The sequence below is a fragment of the Cariama cristata genome, unplaced genomic scaffold, assembly GCF_000690535.1.
Source record: "Cariama cristata isolate BGI_N322 unplaced genomic scaffold, ASM69053v1 scaffold7871, whole genome shotgun sequence".
NCBI classification, from domain to species: Eukaryota; Metazoa; Chordata; class Aves; order Cariamiformes; family Cariamidae; genus Cariama; species Cariama cristata.
In genome coordinates, this window is record NW_009599758.1 from 22,596 (window position 1) to 38,070 (window position 15,475).

At 48.7% G+C, this 15,475-nt stretch overlaps 1 protein-coding gene across 1 annotated transcript in view; it reads right to left on the reverse strand.

The window, feature by feature from the left end:
• Window positions 1-11,835, reverse strand: part of PRICKLE2 (prickle homolog 2 (Drosophila)) — a 31,195-nt gene extending 19,360 nt beyond the window's left edge. Inside the window, exon 1 of the mRNA XM_009709787.1 lies at window positions 11,659-11,835. Within this exon, the coding sequence (XP_009708089.1) occupies window positions 11,659-11,790 (132 nt within the window). The 5' untranslated portion in view covers window positions 11,791-11,835. The remainder of the gene's footprint in view (window positions 1-11,658) is intronic.
• Window positions 11,836-15,475: the final 3,640 nt, after the last annotated feature.

The following is a 15,475-nucleotide window of genomic DNA, read 5'->3' on the forward strand; positions in this document are numbered from 1 at the left end:
AACGGGCACCGGGTCTTTCCGATGATTTGGAGCAGGGAAATGCAGCCATGCGCTGCTTCCATTTTATTGCCTTTTCTCCGTGGAGAAAGAGGGGTGGCAGCCCTGGTGAGGCGGCGGAGCTCGTTACCGTTTGCTCGGTCAGCCTCCATAGCGTTAGCATGTTTTGCCGGCTGCAGGGATGTGTCGGCACCTGCCTCGGCAGGGGGGGTTAAAAAAGGCGGGGCCCCGTCGGCAGCCTCCGTGTTGCCGGTTATCTCAGCCTCCACCTCCATCAAAACCCTCCGGGTTTTTTTCTGCAGTAATTTGTGGAAATAAACAGCAGATAAAATCTGTTGGAAGGCTTGGTTTTTCTCTTTCGTCTCAGAGTGTATAAGTAAAATCAGCTATTAAAAAGGCAGCGTGGTGGGGCATGGCGTGCCCGGCGCTGGAGGAGCCCGGTGGCAGCCCGGAGAGGAAGCACAACCTGAACCCCAGCGTCTCTCCTCCGACTGCCACACCTGGGACGTGTACTCAAGGGCCGGGCCAGGCACCAGGATGGGACTCACTGGCCGAGGATCAGCTCCGAAATGGCCACGGTGACGTTGAACAGCTTGAGAAGAACTCAGAGAAGGTAAAGGTAAGGGAAAGCTCGGCTGGGATCGGGAGTCTCTGCAGCCTTGGGTGCCTCTGGATGCTCAGGCAGGAGCAGAGGGCTGGATGGCTTCCTTAAATCTGCGCTTGGCTAGAGAGATGCAAACTGTTTTCCCAGTGCATACAGCTTTCTGTCTTTGCTGTGGTAGGATTAACCCCCTGAGATGCTCCCTCGGCTCTCAGCCACTGCAGCAATTCATTTCAGAGCGGCTGCGCTGCCTGCAGCTTTCGCAGGGCTTTTCCCAAATGACACTTGCTTTGCACTGGCTTCTGATCAGCTTTTTCCCTCACTGTATGTTTTAGGCTTGGGCCTACAAAGCACCACCTGGGCTGGCTTTCCCCAGAGAAGCCCTCTCTGCCCACACAACCCCACAGCATCTGGGGGATGCCAAGGTACCGTGGGTCACCACGAGGGATGGGGACGCAGAGGCAGGTCACCCAGGGCTGCCTGGCAGGGGAGCTTGCCCACGGGCTCGCAGGCTGCTGGGGGTTCCCTTCAATAGGAAGAAATAACTTTTTATTCCAGAACAAATAGCCAAACCTGGCATTATTCAGGAATAATTATTCTGCATTCAGCTCACTCCCTGGTCTCATTCAGAGCTACCTGTGAGCAGAGCTGCTCCAGTGCTTGCAATCGCTTTTCTCTATTTATGGTTCCTCCCCTACTGGCTCTAATATCCACCTTTTCCCATCATCAAGTTTTGCGGAAAGGGAGATTTTTGGCAGATTTCAGCCCATAACTCTGCAGTGGTGACAACAAGGGGACTGCTCATGCCACGAAGCTGAGGAACACACTGAGCATATGCCATTGCAAAATCCTCAATTTGTTTTGTTAAGGCACAGCAGAGACAGACCCACCAGCTATGAAAACTGTCAAAGAAAGAAAGGCTGTGAAGTATTTTGTTATGTTAAAAAGAAAACAAACTACGTACATCAGAATACTTACTTTGCATTTATAGAGCATCCTTCATCCAGGGACATCAAAGCACATTAAAAACACTTAAATTCTTATGACGTGCTACACAAGGTAGAAAATATACGCGCTGGAAAGGACTATTTGCAGCATAATGATGTTAAATGAGCTCCCTGAGTTCATGTAGCTAGTCCGTAGCAGAGCTTCCAGCTGAAAATCTCCTGGCGATGCCCTGGCTGCCATACCTTTTACCAGGCTGCCGAGATACCACGCTGCACCTTTCCAGCCGGTACAGATGCCTGCTGACTTCTCTTGCCAAACTCCCCACGTGCAACAGACTGCTTGCCTTCCCCTGCGCTCAGGTTGGTTAGTTTGTGTTTTTATTTCTTGCGAAGAAGTTTTTTTGCCCATGGAGTTCTTGAAGTTGGCGGAGAACAGAAATTACTTTTTTTTTTGAAGAGCCGCCAAATTCCATCAGGCTGCTTTGGTCCTTAAAGCAATAAGCTGTAAGACGCTCACCCTGGGCAAAAAGCAGGGATGTGAGTTCTTCCTTCGGCAGCCTGGGTACTGCCTTCCTGGAGCCCGATGCGGCGGGACGTACGTGCCCAGCTCCGCTCCTGCTTCCGCTGGGAAGTTTTCCATTTAGCCTCAGCAGGTCCGCAGGAACTGGCTCCCATCACACCAGCAACATAGCTCAGCAGGGATGGGCAATTTAGTTTGAAAAGCAAAACAAAATAAATATAACAAGCTTCAACTTGTGTTCTGTTGCCTGAAATAACCCAAAAGGGTTTGCTTTGGATCCACATCAGCCAAGGGGATCTTCTGCAGGGGTGCTCATAGAGGGTATGGAGTGGAGGCGGCTGCCAGTCCTTGCCCAGTGCCTGTAGGACATCCCATGGGGAGAAAACCTTTTCCTTACGTCTGTCAATGGCTTCCTCCGCCGTTGCCCTTACACCCACCATCCCTCCTGGGGACAAACCTGAACCAGGAGGACACACAGATCCTTTCACCTGGGGCATCACTCCTATCCCAGGAGGTCCAGCCAGAGCGCAGACAAAGAGCAGAAGGACACCCCTTGCCTGGGTTGATGTTAACCCAGGCTTGTGCAAATACAACTCTCTCGTCCATCACCCATTTCCCCACGGGATGCACCCTGCTCCCTGGACGGGAGAGCTAAGCCCAGAAGGGACAGGGTCACAGGCTGCCAGCATCCCCTGCCTCTGTGCTCAGCGGGCTGCCAACAGCATTTCTGACCCCTCGAGCAAGAGGCTGGCACAGCCCTGTCGTGGTGCTCAAGAATAAGGAAAAATAAAGAAGGAAAGGGAGGATTCTCAATCAATCTGACTTTTCAGGGAAAAGGCCTGCAGAAAATGTTAACTTGCTGGAAAACTAAAACTGCTCAGTCTGCACTTTGCTTTTGTACAAAAGGTCACTGTTTTCTGTTAAAATGACTCTGGTTCAGAGCACGCACAAGCCTTTGTGGTTAGTGAGCCTTGCAAGGCCACTGCGGCCAAAGGGCCTGATCCAGACCCCCCAAGCACTGGCAGACAGCTCCTCACTGACCTTACAGGCTCTGCAACATGAGCTGCACCCAGATAAGGAAAACAGTGTGGGGCAATGACCCAGGATGGATAACATTTCCCTTTTAAATCGTGCTGTATCTTTAACTGTTTTATTATTAAATACTTCTGCCGTGCAACACAGCAGCTCCACATCCTGCTATTTCCTCTCGCAACAGATCTGCTCTGGCCATGATTATCCTAACAAGCATCATTAACACACAGGAGCCACGTGTGGGGCCAGGCCAGGTTTCCCCACTTGCCCCTCTTCACTGTGACCTCTGCTCACATCTGGATGGGACAAACCCTGGAGGAATCTGGAAAACATCAGGCTGAGTTAAAATAAGGCTTTAGACAATGTCACGAGGCCCCAGATGCCACGGGGATGGGCTGGCGGGCGCGTTGGAAGCCAGGCTGGCTGTGGGTGCTGGGTGCCGTGGTATGCTGGCCGGCCGGGCAAGCCCCATCCTGCCCCGGGGAGGTCTCCCAGGCGCTCGGATGGGCTCCGTGCTGCGAGAAGCCGGCGCAGCAGATATCCATCTTCCCAGGGTGTTATTCTCACCTTCAAAGGGAAAATGTCCAAACGCCAAGTTTTGCTAACGAAAACCGATACACATTTTGGAAATTAACAGCTGCTTGGAGCTAAAAGGGGAGGGTGCAGGGGGGGAGATAGAAATTAAAAAAGAAAGAAACCAGGAGAAAGGAAAGAACGCAATGTAAAATGAGGGTAGGAAAAAGCCTTTAAAGTGGAGCCAACTTTATTCAAAGGCACTGAGGAGAGTAATTACATTAGTTTACAAATGCCTTTGTGTTCTGTAGTCTTCCTAAGTTTGGGGTGTGTTTCCAGTTTAACTTTGACAGTTTACAAACCTACCCAGTCCCTGCTAAATAAAGGCAGGACTGCAGCTTCTCCTGGCAGTCCCATGGGTGACCAAAGACAAAACCCACATAAGCATATTTGTGAGCAAAGTTTTACACCTTCTCCTAGAAGGAAAAGTTTGCAAACAACCTGTGAATTTAAACCATTGATGAAGGATCTCTTTGATCAATGAATTAAAGGAGGCGGAATGGAAATACCATTTTTCTTACGCCATGAATTGCTGTTGGGAAGTAGCATTTGGTTGTACTCACCCTAAGTACAACACCCCTACTGAAAGCACCCACCAAACCGGGCTGTTTGGGATGACTGTACCACTGGGATGGACTACAAAGGAACACGCGGTGTCCTGGTGCAGCTCAGCTGATGGGTGCCGACTTGTTCAGCCGTAACAGCTCCGGCACATCCAGCTGGGCAATCCTGCCTGACTTTCATGAAACCAAACACACTGCAAAACCAGCAGCAAGGCTTTTGCAGAGAGCCCTGCAAGGGTAGTATGTGCTGGCCTATGTACATCAAAGTACCAGAACATGGATGTCCCCAAAAAGGGGACCTTGGCGGGTCAGCCACCACTCAGGCACAGCACGGTAAATCATCACAATTCAGTGGAGTCTGTTCCAAATCCAAGCACATCAGCATTCTCCAACATCCCCCCATGCCCAGGACAGCATCATTTCCCCTAGGACCATGCCAGGGGTCCCACAGCCCCAGCAGCCCACCCCACACCACCCAGGGATGTACCACAACGGTGTGGGGAGCTGTCGGCACAACGATGTGCGGAGCAGCATCTGCCAATGCAGGCGTGTGTGTACCCACCCGTGGCCCTGTCCCCTGGCTCGCTGCACCCGAGCTCCCACGAGCTTTGGCTGCAGTGGGAGGAAGGCGGCCAGCAGCTCCGACAAGCCCGTGCTGGCCCGGGCAAGCAGGGCTGCTCCTGCAGCTGCCCTGCTCCTCCCTAGTGCCGGCTTTTTAACTGCACGTCAGACATTAAATGATCTCCTACATCGAGCACTTAAAATTGACAGGAGAAACAGGGACTTCAGTATTTCTCTTATTCCTACTGGCCTCCCTTGGAAAAGTAAAGGGGAAAAAGAACCCAGACAAGCCACATGAAAATAACCCTCTCAACATGTCTGCAAAATGTTGCAAGTGCTTGTACACGTAGGCTCGCACACAAGCTCCACAGATGATAGCACGTGTGAAACTGGAAAACGGCTTCAGTGTGCTTTGGCCCGAGTCTGGCACGTCCTCCTTTTCCGGGGCCGTTAGGATACAAAGCACTTATTTATTTCTTGAAGCAAAACAATCCTTGCAATAAGGCCAGATGCTCCAAAACGGAGAAGAGAGTGGGAACTGCTAGCTGGGGTCTGCCGAGCATGGGGACGCAGCCAGGCACGCAGCCCGGGAGGGAGCCAGGGTCCCCTTCGAGACTCCACAGCCCCAGCTGGGATGAGACCGTTATCACCCCCAGATCTGTGAACGCGCCTGTGTGCCGGCACGTGGCGGTGGGAAGCGGATGCAACCCCCGGCGCCGGGCAGTCCGGTGCCCCACAATGCTGGGTTTGCATTCAGAAACCTGCTCCCGAGTCACAGGGACAAAGGCAGGGAACAAAGGAAAAATCATTTTCCTAAGTGCTATTTGTTTTGGCACGCTCTGCGGCTCTCCATGCGTTTCTCTCCCACGGCTAACAGCAGCCGAGTTGCTTGAGCGTTGCTGCTCACCAGTTGAGGACGACATCCATTCCTGCCAAGCCTTTGGAGCAGTTCTTGGTCTGTAAGAGATCCCGTGGAAACATTGCTTCCTGCTGGCATCAAAGAAGAACATTTGAATGAAGGCCATACATCCACAAGTTTTAGACTTGTGAAAGCGCATGCCATGATTTTTCTTTTTTAAGCAGAAATCAAATGTGGATTAAAAGGAGCCAGAAACAGTGCTTTCAAAAGCGTCCGAGAGTGGGCTTTGTGCTGCAAGGTACTGACGGGCAGAGCTGCTCTCGCACCACTCAGAAACCCCTGGAGCACCAGCAATTATAATGATCATCTGCTGCATTGATCATCGCTGATAATTCCCCTGGGTATGCCACTTAAAATGCTCTTGTATTTATAAAGTACAGGGTAGCATACTAGAATAACGTCGCAACAAGGAAAAGCTGTAATTGTACACTGGAATAAAGCTCCAGGACAAGTTTATATTGTGTAGTCCAGGGTTTTTCTGTTTTCTTTTCCAATCCCTGCTCTTGCCCTGCCTCTTACCTCTGCTGACCACCACACACCTACTTCAAATTTAAGAACCGAGGAAACCACATCAGGTGAGTGGTTTTGTTTCTGTGGCCCACCAAAAGAAGCTGATTCCCTCCCTGACAATAAGATTGTTACAAACATCCCAGGATACAGAAACAGAGCAAAAGCCCAAACGCGTGGTTTCGCCATGTTTGTTTGGGTTTTTTTTCAGCATGGGATGATACCCCAGGACACAGAAACAGAGCAAAAGCCCAAACGCATGGTTTCGCCACATTCGTTTGGGTTTTTTTTCAGCACGGGATGCGCTCACACCTCCTCCATCCGCTCTGCTCCAGGGCAGAGGGAATAGCTCCAGCATCTCCTAATCTGCCCCAGCTGCCCCCAAGTCATGCAGCACTGGCATCATACATGGAAAAAGCATTTCGTGTGCGGGATTGCTGCTCCGTCCAGCTGGGAAGCATTCTGCATGGTTCGATGCCCGGAGGCTGGATTTAGACAGCTCCAGCCTTGAAATAAGAGCTGCTAACTGCCAGGCTATTTAGATACTGAAAGAGTTCACTGGGGAGGTGATGGACTTACTGCTACCTCACAGTGAAACTGGAGAGCTTTTAAAAATGTGCTGAAATGCAGCTTTTGGGTAAAATACCACAGCGTGCATGTGTGCAAGGGGGCAGAGTGAGAGGCAGCTGGAGCTACGTGAAGTTACAGCTCCTTTTCAGCACCTTCTGCTTCCCATCCACCATGCTCTTCTCTCATGGAAGAGTAGAGCTCAAGGAAGGTAGAGCTCTTCATGGGGCTTTTGTCCTTCCTCTACCTGGCCATAAATTAGCTAATCTGCTCCCTGTTACTACACAGGCTTGGGGCACAGGGTTGCTTTGGTCTGTCTTGTTCCTTCCTTGCTGCATGCAAGACTTTAGTCTCTTGAGGAGTGAAACAGTTTGCTGAACTTACAGGGCTCAAGAAAGGACAAGAAGTTAAAATGCACTTGACCGTAACACATAGGCACAAGTGAGGCACACATTCCCCAGGGATGACTGGCCCAGATAACGTTCTTTCTAACCACACTGAGGTGGTGAAAATGGGTATCTTTAGGCAAGGTGTAAATGTATGTTCAGTGTAGGTTCACCTCCGCTCTCCTTTTCTCACTTTGTGACCTGAACAGCAACTGATGAAGCTTGGAGGTTTTATAACTCAAGCCCTTGCTATAGATCTTGCAAAAGATCCAGAACAGGAATCAACATGTACGTTAGTCCCTGAAAAAATTCCCTGTGACAGCTACGAGTTTCACACCACACTGCAAAGGTCTCAAGGTCCAAGCTCTAATGGCCGCCTTAGAGGAAAATGATCACCTGAACCTTCATGTTACTAATTTTAGCTCAAATGAGATTTTCATGACTTTTTAAGGGACTCTACCAGAGCAACTGTGCTGACAGCAAGAGGGAATTAAGTTCTTATGGCACATACAAGGGTCTTGAATGTTGGCATGCAGGAGCCATACAGAAAGCCTCACCGCAGCTGAAGCAGAGCCCCATCTTTTGTTTAATTGGAAATCTGTGCCCATAACCAGCTGCTCCTATTATTGAGACACAATGAAGACAGAAATCCTCAAAAATTCCTTGTATTCAGAAATTCAAGCTGGCATGTTATAACCCCTTTGGATTTCTCCAAACCACAGGCCCAAGGAATTCAAGGCCGCGCATTCACATGTATTTACACATGCCTTGCCTAAAAACGTGAAAAACACATCATAAAAGTACTTATTTTTAAGCATCTGCCCTCAAACTTATGTCACTGCAAGGAGGATCAGCTGTCAGACTGCCAGACCCAGCAGACAAACTGGCTCCCAAAATTGCCTTCCCCCGTCTTTCCAGCCAGGCCCGGTCTGGGATTTTGCTTTGCTGAAGACACATTTCTATTGCTGTCTGCCCATTTCAAGACTTTCACACTTACTTCTTCATCCAACTATCGAACGGCAGGCAGGAAAAAAAGAGTATTTCTCAAAGCCCACGTCCTGAGCTTCTGCCTCGCCTCCTGTACAGCCACGTCTCCCAATCCCATCTGCATCCGTATCTCCCAGAAGAGAAGTCCCTCTTCTGCCATAAGACAACTTCTCATTGAGGTCCAATCCAAGTGGGATTAGAGCCCACAGGAGCCTCTTGGCCATCCTGTGTAGCCGACTGCTATTACAAGACCACATTTTCTAATCACATAATTTATGGAGCTCAGTCTTGGGTTTTTACCCATCGCTCTCCCTGTTGGCACACTGCCGCTGAGCCTTACACCTCTGATGGTTTGAAACCTCTTCCAATTTCCTGCCTGAATGCATTTGGAGCCAGTTTATATCTATGTTCATGTGCCAAAGTCAGAGCTTGAATGACTGTTCTTCCTCCTCTAATGCATAGGGAGTGATCATAACCCTTCGATTTGCTAGGTTGAACAAACCAAGCTCTTCTAGGCTCCTCAACGAAATAACATTTCCAGTCTCCTTCCAGTTTATATCCCTCTTTCTTGAGCAGAGATGTCACAAATTTTAGTCCGTTTTCCAGATGAATTTTTAGTATACCTTATGCAGTGGTGCTATAACATTTTTTATATTACTATCTTCCTCCCTGTGTTATAAACATATTTAGAAACATGTATTTATGGCTGTTGTGTAAAGCACTTTGCAGTCCTGCACACTGATGAGGCGTAATATAAGGGATAACTTTCAGTTCCGCTCTTCAATGCAATGTCTGGATCATGATCTGTGAACACTGGACCACTGCTTTTTTTCTCTTCAGTAGTGGGCATTAAGTAACCAATGTGATTTTCACATAGTTGACATCTACCACAGACCAGCTGATGCCTGAATTAGTGTCCAGGAATCTAGCAAGATCTTGTAGGTTTGAGTTGATTTCTTTTTAGATTATACTTCATAATTTAAACTATGGATTGAAGGGACTCTCCAAATTCTGAAATGACCTGTGGGAACTGCCAAAAACCTATGTCATGTTTGTTGGCTAGCTCCCCGCCCTGAAATCCTGTAAATTGCTGCGTTGAGTGAGACATGAACACCGTCTCCCAAGAACAGCGAGGTAGGAAGGCTGTCGTCCAAGTATAATAAGAAAATTGCATTAGTCTTTCAGGGGACCACTTACCTCCCCAGCTCATACACTGAGTAGAGATTTTAATAAAGTAGAATATTGCAGAAAAAGTTTCATTTCATCTGTTTCATGTCAAAGAAATACGACAGCAAAACAGCGGAAGGCAGAGGCAAATTCACTGCCTGCAAATCTGTATTTTCAGCCCAGCCTGACAGCAGTGTCCTTGGTCGGAGCTGAGCCCACCAGCTGCTCCATGGCAGCCATCAGCCTTCCAGGGGCTCCACATCATGTGCACACACCTGACTCATCAACCAGAAAGCCACACATCTGTCTACAGCCTTGCACAGCTCCAGCAAGTTGCTGCAGAGGTACCTCCTACCCCGGCGGCAGGCAAAGGGCACCCTCCGGCACCCCGGGGCACCCCCAGCCCCGTGACACCCAACTCCCAGAGAAATTCAGGGTGCTGCTCTTCAGCCGGGGACAACCTCCAGCCCTGCATGGTGGCTCTTTCACAGCCCAGAGAAGTCACACCTTGCTTTTGTCTCCTTCATGGCTCACCCGATGCGTGAAAGGCCCCAAAAGGGCCAGCAGATGAGCTATGCTGGAAGGATTTCAGTGCCTGTCTTTGGCTCTGCTTACAGCTGCTCTTCATCTCCATGGTGATTAGAGACAGGTCTGAAGTAGCAAATCTGCTAAAAGGCCCAGCAAGGCAGACAGAGGAGCGTAATTAGAAAGTGTGTGTTTGTATGGAGAAGCACCGTGACCTCTGCAAGAAATAGACTGGAAGAACCTAAAAATACATTAACCTCGGTAATATGTAAGATGTCAGTACCTACTGCTAGAGCTAACAGACTTTTTTTTTCTCCTGAGCATCCCTGATGGCACCATTTATCTTAAAAAGCACCTGAGGGATCAGAGAAGCAACTGGGTCTTCTGGAATCTGTCATGACCATGATCGAAGTGGGTTTCAGTTGCTGTCCATGCCATGCTGTACTCATCAGAGACCATGTCTACCTGGTCAGATGCCACCTGTCACTAAATATGTCTATTTCCACCCAAAGCTATGGGGACATGGGCCAGTTTGGGCTCCAGAAGCCACCGACATGCCTGGACAGAAGGAGGTGCTGAGAGCAGGTGGCACCAGCTTGGGTATGGTCCTTCAACGGAACTCCCGAAACCCAACAGGTTCGCGTCCCCACAGCATGAAGGACCAGCAGAGCTACTTTAGGACCATCTGCATCTCTCCATACACCATGTCTGGTACCTCCTGGGAGGCACAAAGGGAGCCTCTGACATAAGGAAGGTGACAGAAAACAAGGCTGCTGCCTGATTTGCATGGTTGAATGGCACCAAATGAAACACACGGTGCTGCAGAGTTTCAAGCAAGCACTGAGCAAGGCTTGTAAAGACAAGAAGAAAAAATAAACATCACCAAACAACTGGATTTTCTCTAATCAGACAGATAATATTTACAGCCTATGGGTAGTGCCAAAATATTTCAGGAAATGCCTAAACACTTTTGAATAAAAGCTCAGGAAAACACAATATTTAAGGACAGCAACTACAACAGTAAGAATGAAAGCTTTCCACCCTCTCCCAGCCTCCTTACACAGTTTAAAATGATTGCCATAGCAATCAGCCAGGCTAAGCTCATTTTACAATCTCCTCTGCAAATTAAGTTCCGAGTTGAAGACATAAAAGATCAGCATAAAAACCAAACGAATCATCTAAACTGCAAGGAGGAGAAATCTATGCGCGGTCCGCACAGACAGCATGCTGAGGTCTAATCCATCCCGCCCAAGTGCTGTACTGAGAGACATGAAATTCATTTGAGCAATTCCTTCCAGTAAGGCACACACATCATGCTTGAAAAAACCCAACTCCAAAGACTTTGGCCCATTTTTCAGAGTCATCTACCAGCTTTGACTGTCTGCCCTGGATTTACCGCAGAGCAGAGTGGTCCAGGAGGGCAGAACACGAGCACCGAGCCCCTGGGAAACGTTGGAGTCCCACCACTTGTTTTTATTTCCCCCCATGAAACAGCAGATATGAAACGTCTGCATCTGTTCTCTTGAACCACAGCAAATCCCATCCTGGAAGTATTTTGTTTCCCCCCTCTCAATTACCAATTATATCTACAGACACACAAAACCACAAGTCCTGCAAGGATCGCATCTCTATTTTGTTTCATTTGTGCATTCAGACCAGATCTGTCTCTGCCAAGTCTCTATAGTGCACCCAGAAACAGCCACATGCAACAAGTGCTTGCACCCCTAGAAGAAAAATCAGGGCAACTATTTCCAAAAAGCATATTAAAACAATTTACTTCTGGTAACTGAGTGGTGTCATCATTACCTGCTCGGGCTTCAGGCCAGGGGGGACCCACGCGTACTCTTCCAAGGCACAGCCTGAGTCGTCATCAGAAGTTGAATTCCTCTGGAAATCAAACATGAGCTTCGTGACGGTCTTCTCCATCTCCAGAGGCATAACTGTTACGATGTGCTCTTCCTGGGAGCACTTACAGTGGAGGCAAATCTTCCTGCAAGGTGAGGACAGAGGAAAAAGAGGAGATGCCCCAGTGAGTTACACTTGAAATAAGAAAGCAAAGCGATGCTTGCCAGTCGCTGGCCTGCAGATACTAAACTCAACCCTTTTTATGCTCAGGCATTTTCTAACGCAGGATTTGTCTCTCTTACAAGGAGGAAATAAAAGTCCGTATTTGCTGTAACAACACTGGGCAATCGAGCTGAGTCAGACTGCCCAATGTTTGGGGATATGTAATTGCTTGTCCCTTTACTGCACCGTGAGGAGTATTTTCCAGGGGCCAGCACAGGCAAGGGCTACGTGCCCGCCTGGTGTGGATCCACATGCCAGCCGGTAATTGCAGAGCACTTACTGAATTTAGGACAGCTGAGCACTTGGCTAATACAGAAAATGGTGGATTGACTGGGAAGCTGTGAATGACAAGTCCTTTTAGCATGCTGATAACATAAATTTGCTTATTAAAGTAGCATAAAAATTGATTATAGTCTGAACATATAAAGCTAAATTAAATTAAGGGAGGCTACAAAAAAGCACAGTCACACTACAACAGCATCTTAACCGCCCAGCTTGATGGCACGTGCCGCGGCTCAGCGGCACACCAGCTCGCACGCTGCCCCGGGAGCTGGACGGGGAGGGGGAAAGCATAAGAACTACTGAAAGAACAGCCCACAGGTTGCAATTTAACAGCTATTAGCTTAATTCACTGCAAATATCACTTCTTTGCATTTCTTTTAAGGGTCTGTTCCTGCAGCTGGTGGTCCGTGGGAGATTTTTTTCATGGGCTTGAACCTGAGCACTTATCTGCAGGAAAAAACATCGCACCCCTTCACCAGGGGTAACAGCGAAGGACTAACCCGGCTGAAAACATCCCCCAGCCCCATAAAAAGAGGTTAAAGGGAAGGTTGATAAATTGGCTTCTATTTTTGAAAATGCAATCCTCTTCCACAATATGGGTCAATGGTATCTATTTTAAAGCAACCACACAGGATTCTGAATTAATTTGTGCTAATGAAGCACCACTGACTTTGGAGGAATGAGATACAGTTCCACTTGGGTAGCAGAAGGGAGACATTTCAGAAATAATAAGGTACCACCCAAAAAGCAAGGGAAAAGTTACCGTTGCCATTGCAGGTTTCTCTGCTGTAAGCTAAAGCAAAGAAATTCAGAGGGCAGCAACAGTTAAAATACCGTGGGCTGTAATTTTCAAACACCTTCCTTTCTTTTTCACCACTGCATACAAGCCAGCTAAGCATACCAGCGCTTAGATCCAGATTCGAGTCTAAATTTCCATTTGGCCATTACAGCACAAAAAATGCACTCTAGCAAAAGTCAAGAGGCTCCGTTAAGTCAAGCCAGGGAGGTTTGCCAGATTTTCCCATTTCCTGCCTTTCATCAGATCTAAACCACACAGCGACCCCCACGCACCCCCGGCGTCTGGTTTGCGTCCAGTCCGAGAGTCTCGGCATCGCCTCTGGCTGTTACCTTAAAAAATAATCAAGGCACCATTTCATATGAATACTTTAATTAATCAGCTACCGTGGAAGGGCGCTCTGCCTCAGCAAAGCCACTAGTTTCTTTGCCGTTTCCATCTCGTTTCACGATATGATTAGAAGCAGCTCAATATGCAACAAGATGCTAAGAATAATTAATAGCTCCAGAGCCCCAGATTCAGCATTGCAGTAAGTCCTAAACTCCGTTAGAATAACTCTTTGCAAAATTTTAATTTTCAGGATATCATTCACAGGCTTCAAAGGGAGACAAATCCAAGAGGCCACACTCGGATAACAGCAACGCCGGGAGCACGAGCACTGCGATGGGGGAAAAGTCAGCCTGCAGGTTTCTGCCCTCCTCCCCGCTCTAGACACATCCCCTGCAGGAGACAGAAGATAGCAGGAGAGTGTCAGGTCTTGGCTTTTAATAAATGAAATAAATCAAGCCATCGTGAGGACTTTAACACTGTCGAAGAGTTAATAGGTGAGATGTATGATCAATTAGACCCCAGAGGTCACTCCACGCGACCGCCACCATGCAGATCACACCACGTACAGCCGGGAGTGCGAGGACTGGGTTGGGAAGCTGATTTACCCCCAACCCTGGGGTACCTGCCCCTGCCCAGGCAAGCAGGTACCATCAGCGGGTGGCTTCTCCTGATCAGAAAAGCAAAGGATAAAAAAAAGGACACAGATAGCCTGTCTACTCATCAGTGATGTCCCCAGGCCAGGACAAGGGGCTCTATAAAAACTTTGCACCATTAAAAACTGAGCATCTCCAGGCATGGGGTTTCTGCCACCTCCCTGGGCAAACTGTACAAACTTCAAGATCTTGCCCTTGAGATACTTGGTTCTCTTCCCTTCCCCTCATTAAAAGCAGAAGATTAACAGCTTTAATTACAGTTATTTTCTTTACATTAGGATATGTTGTTTCATGGGAACAATACTCAGTGTCCTAGGAGTGTCTTTCCACTTCTATGATATGGTTTCCATGACTTTTTCGCATAGGTCTCACTTACTCAACTTTATTTTATCGTCTTCCAGCTCGCTATAATTAAAAACAATTCCCCATAGTAAAAACTTAATATAAAAATGTACATTTCAAACGTGAGATGAAATTGAAAAAGCAGTATCCCCCCACCGTGCTCAAAGCAGAGCGGCATGAAGTGAGACGATGCACGTCCCAGCGCTCGACCGTGCACAGAATGACCGGAGCGATAATGCACCGTGGGTGCCGAGGCTACGGTGGAGAGCTGGTGGGTGTTGGAGAGGAGTGGGGCCATGGCCGGTAGCCTACCCGGCTGCTCTTGCCAGCAATGACTCGTTCGAAAAGGAAGCGCGGCGGGGTCTGGAGATGCTCAGCGCATCGGCGTGCCGCATACCTTACCATATAAAGGGTGCTGCAGCCCAGGTGGAGTGGCACATCCTGCGAAGGGAAACCCATTAGCTTGGCACCGGCCAGACACAAGCCTCACCTAACCACCACCAAAGCTTCATCAACAACGACTTCTGCTGCCTGTGCAGCCAAGGAGCCCCACACAACTTGAGAAGAGTGCAGGCAGGTTTTTTTGGGTTTTTTTTTTTGTTTGTTTTTTGTTTTTTTTTTAAGCAAAAAGAAACTAACACCAATCACTCTCTGGAAATCCCATCTTCATTCCTGAGTGTTTCCATCTTGCTCTCATCCCAGAGGTGGTCTGCAAGCTCTTCTCTGGGAAGTGCCTGCCCTGGTGATTAAGAGAGGTCTCCAGCATCAGGGAGGACACAGAGTTGGAGATATTTTGGTGCTGCTGCTAAAAGCTGGGGACATCCTGGAGCATCACTTGACTCCAGGAGCTGAGGGCTGGTGAGGAGAAACCCAGTGATGCTGTGGTTCCCAATGAAGCAAGGAGAGCTGACGGCACAACCAGTTTCAGGCACGGAGGGTAAATAAAGGAGCTTTTAAGCAGCTGTAGATTGCGGACAGCGAGGAAAGAAGAGAGGGAGCCGGTCAGCAGCCATGCTGCTGTGGGAGGTACGGGCTGGGGAGTACCCGGCAGGGCTGCTCGGCACGGAGCTGTGCACGGAGCTGCCCTGCAGCGAGGCCACGATGGCGGGAAGCAAATGGGGAGAAAAAGAACATTTCCTGGTGTCAGATTTAG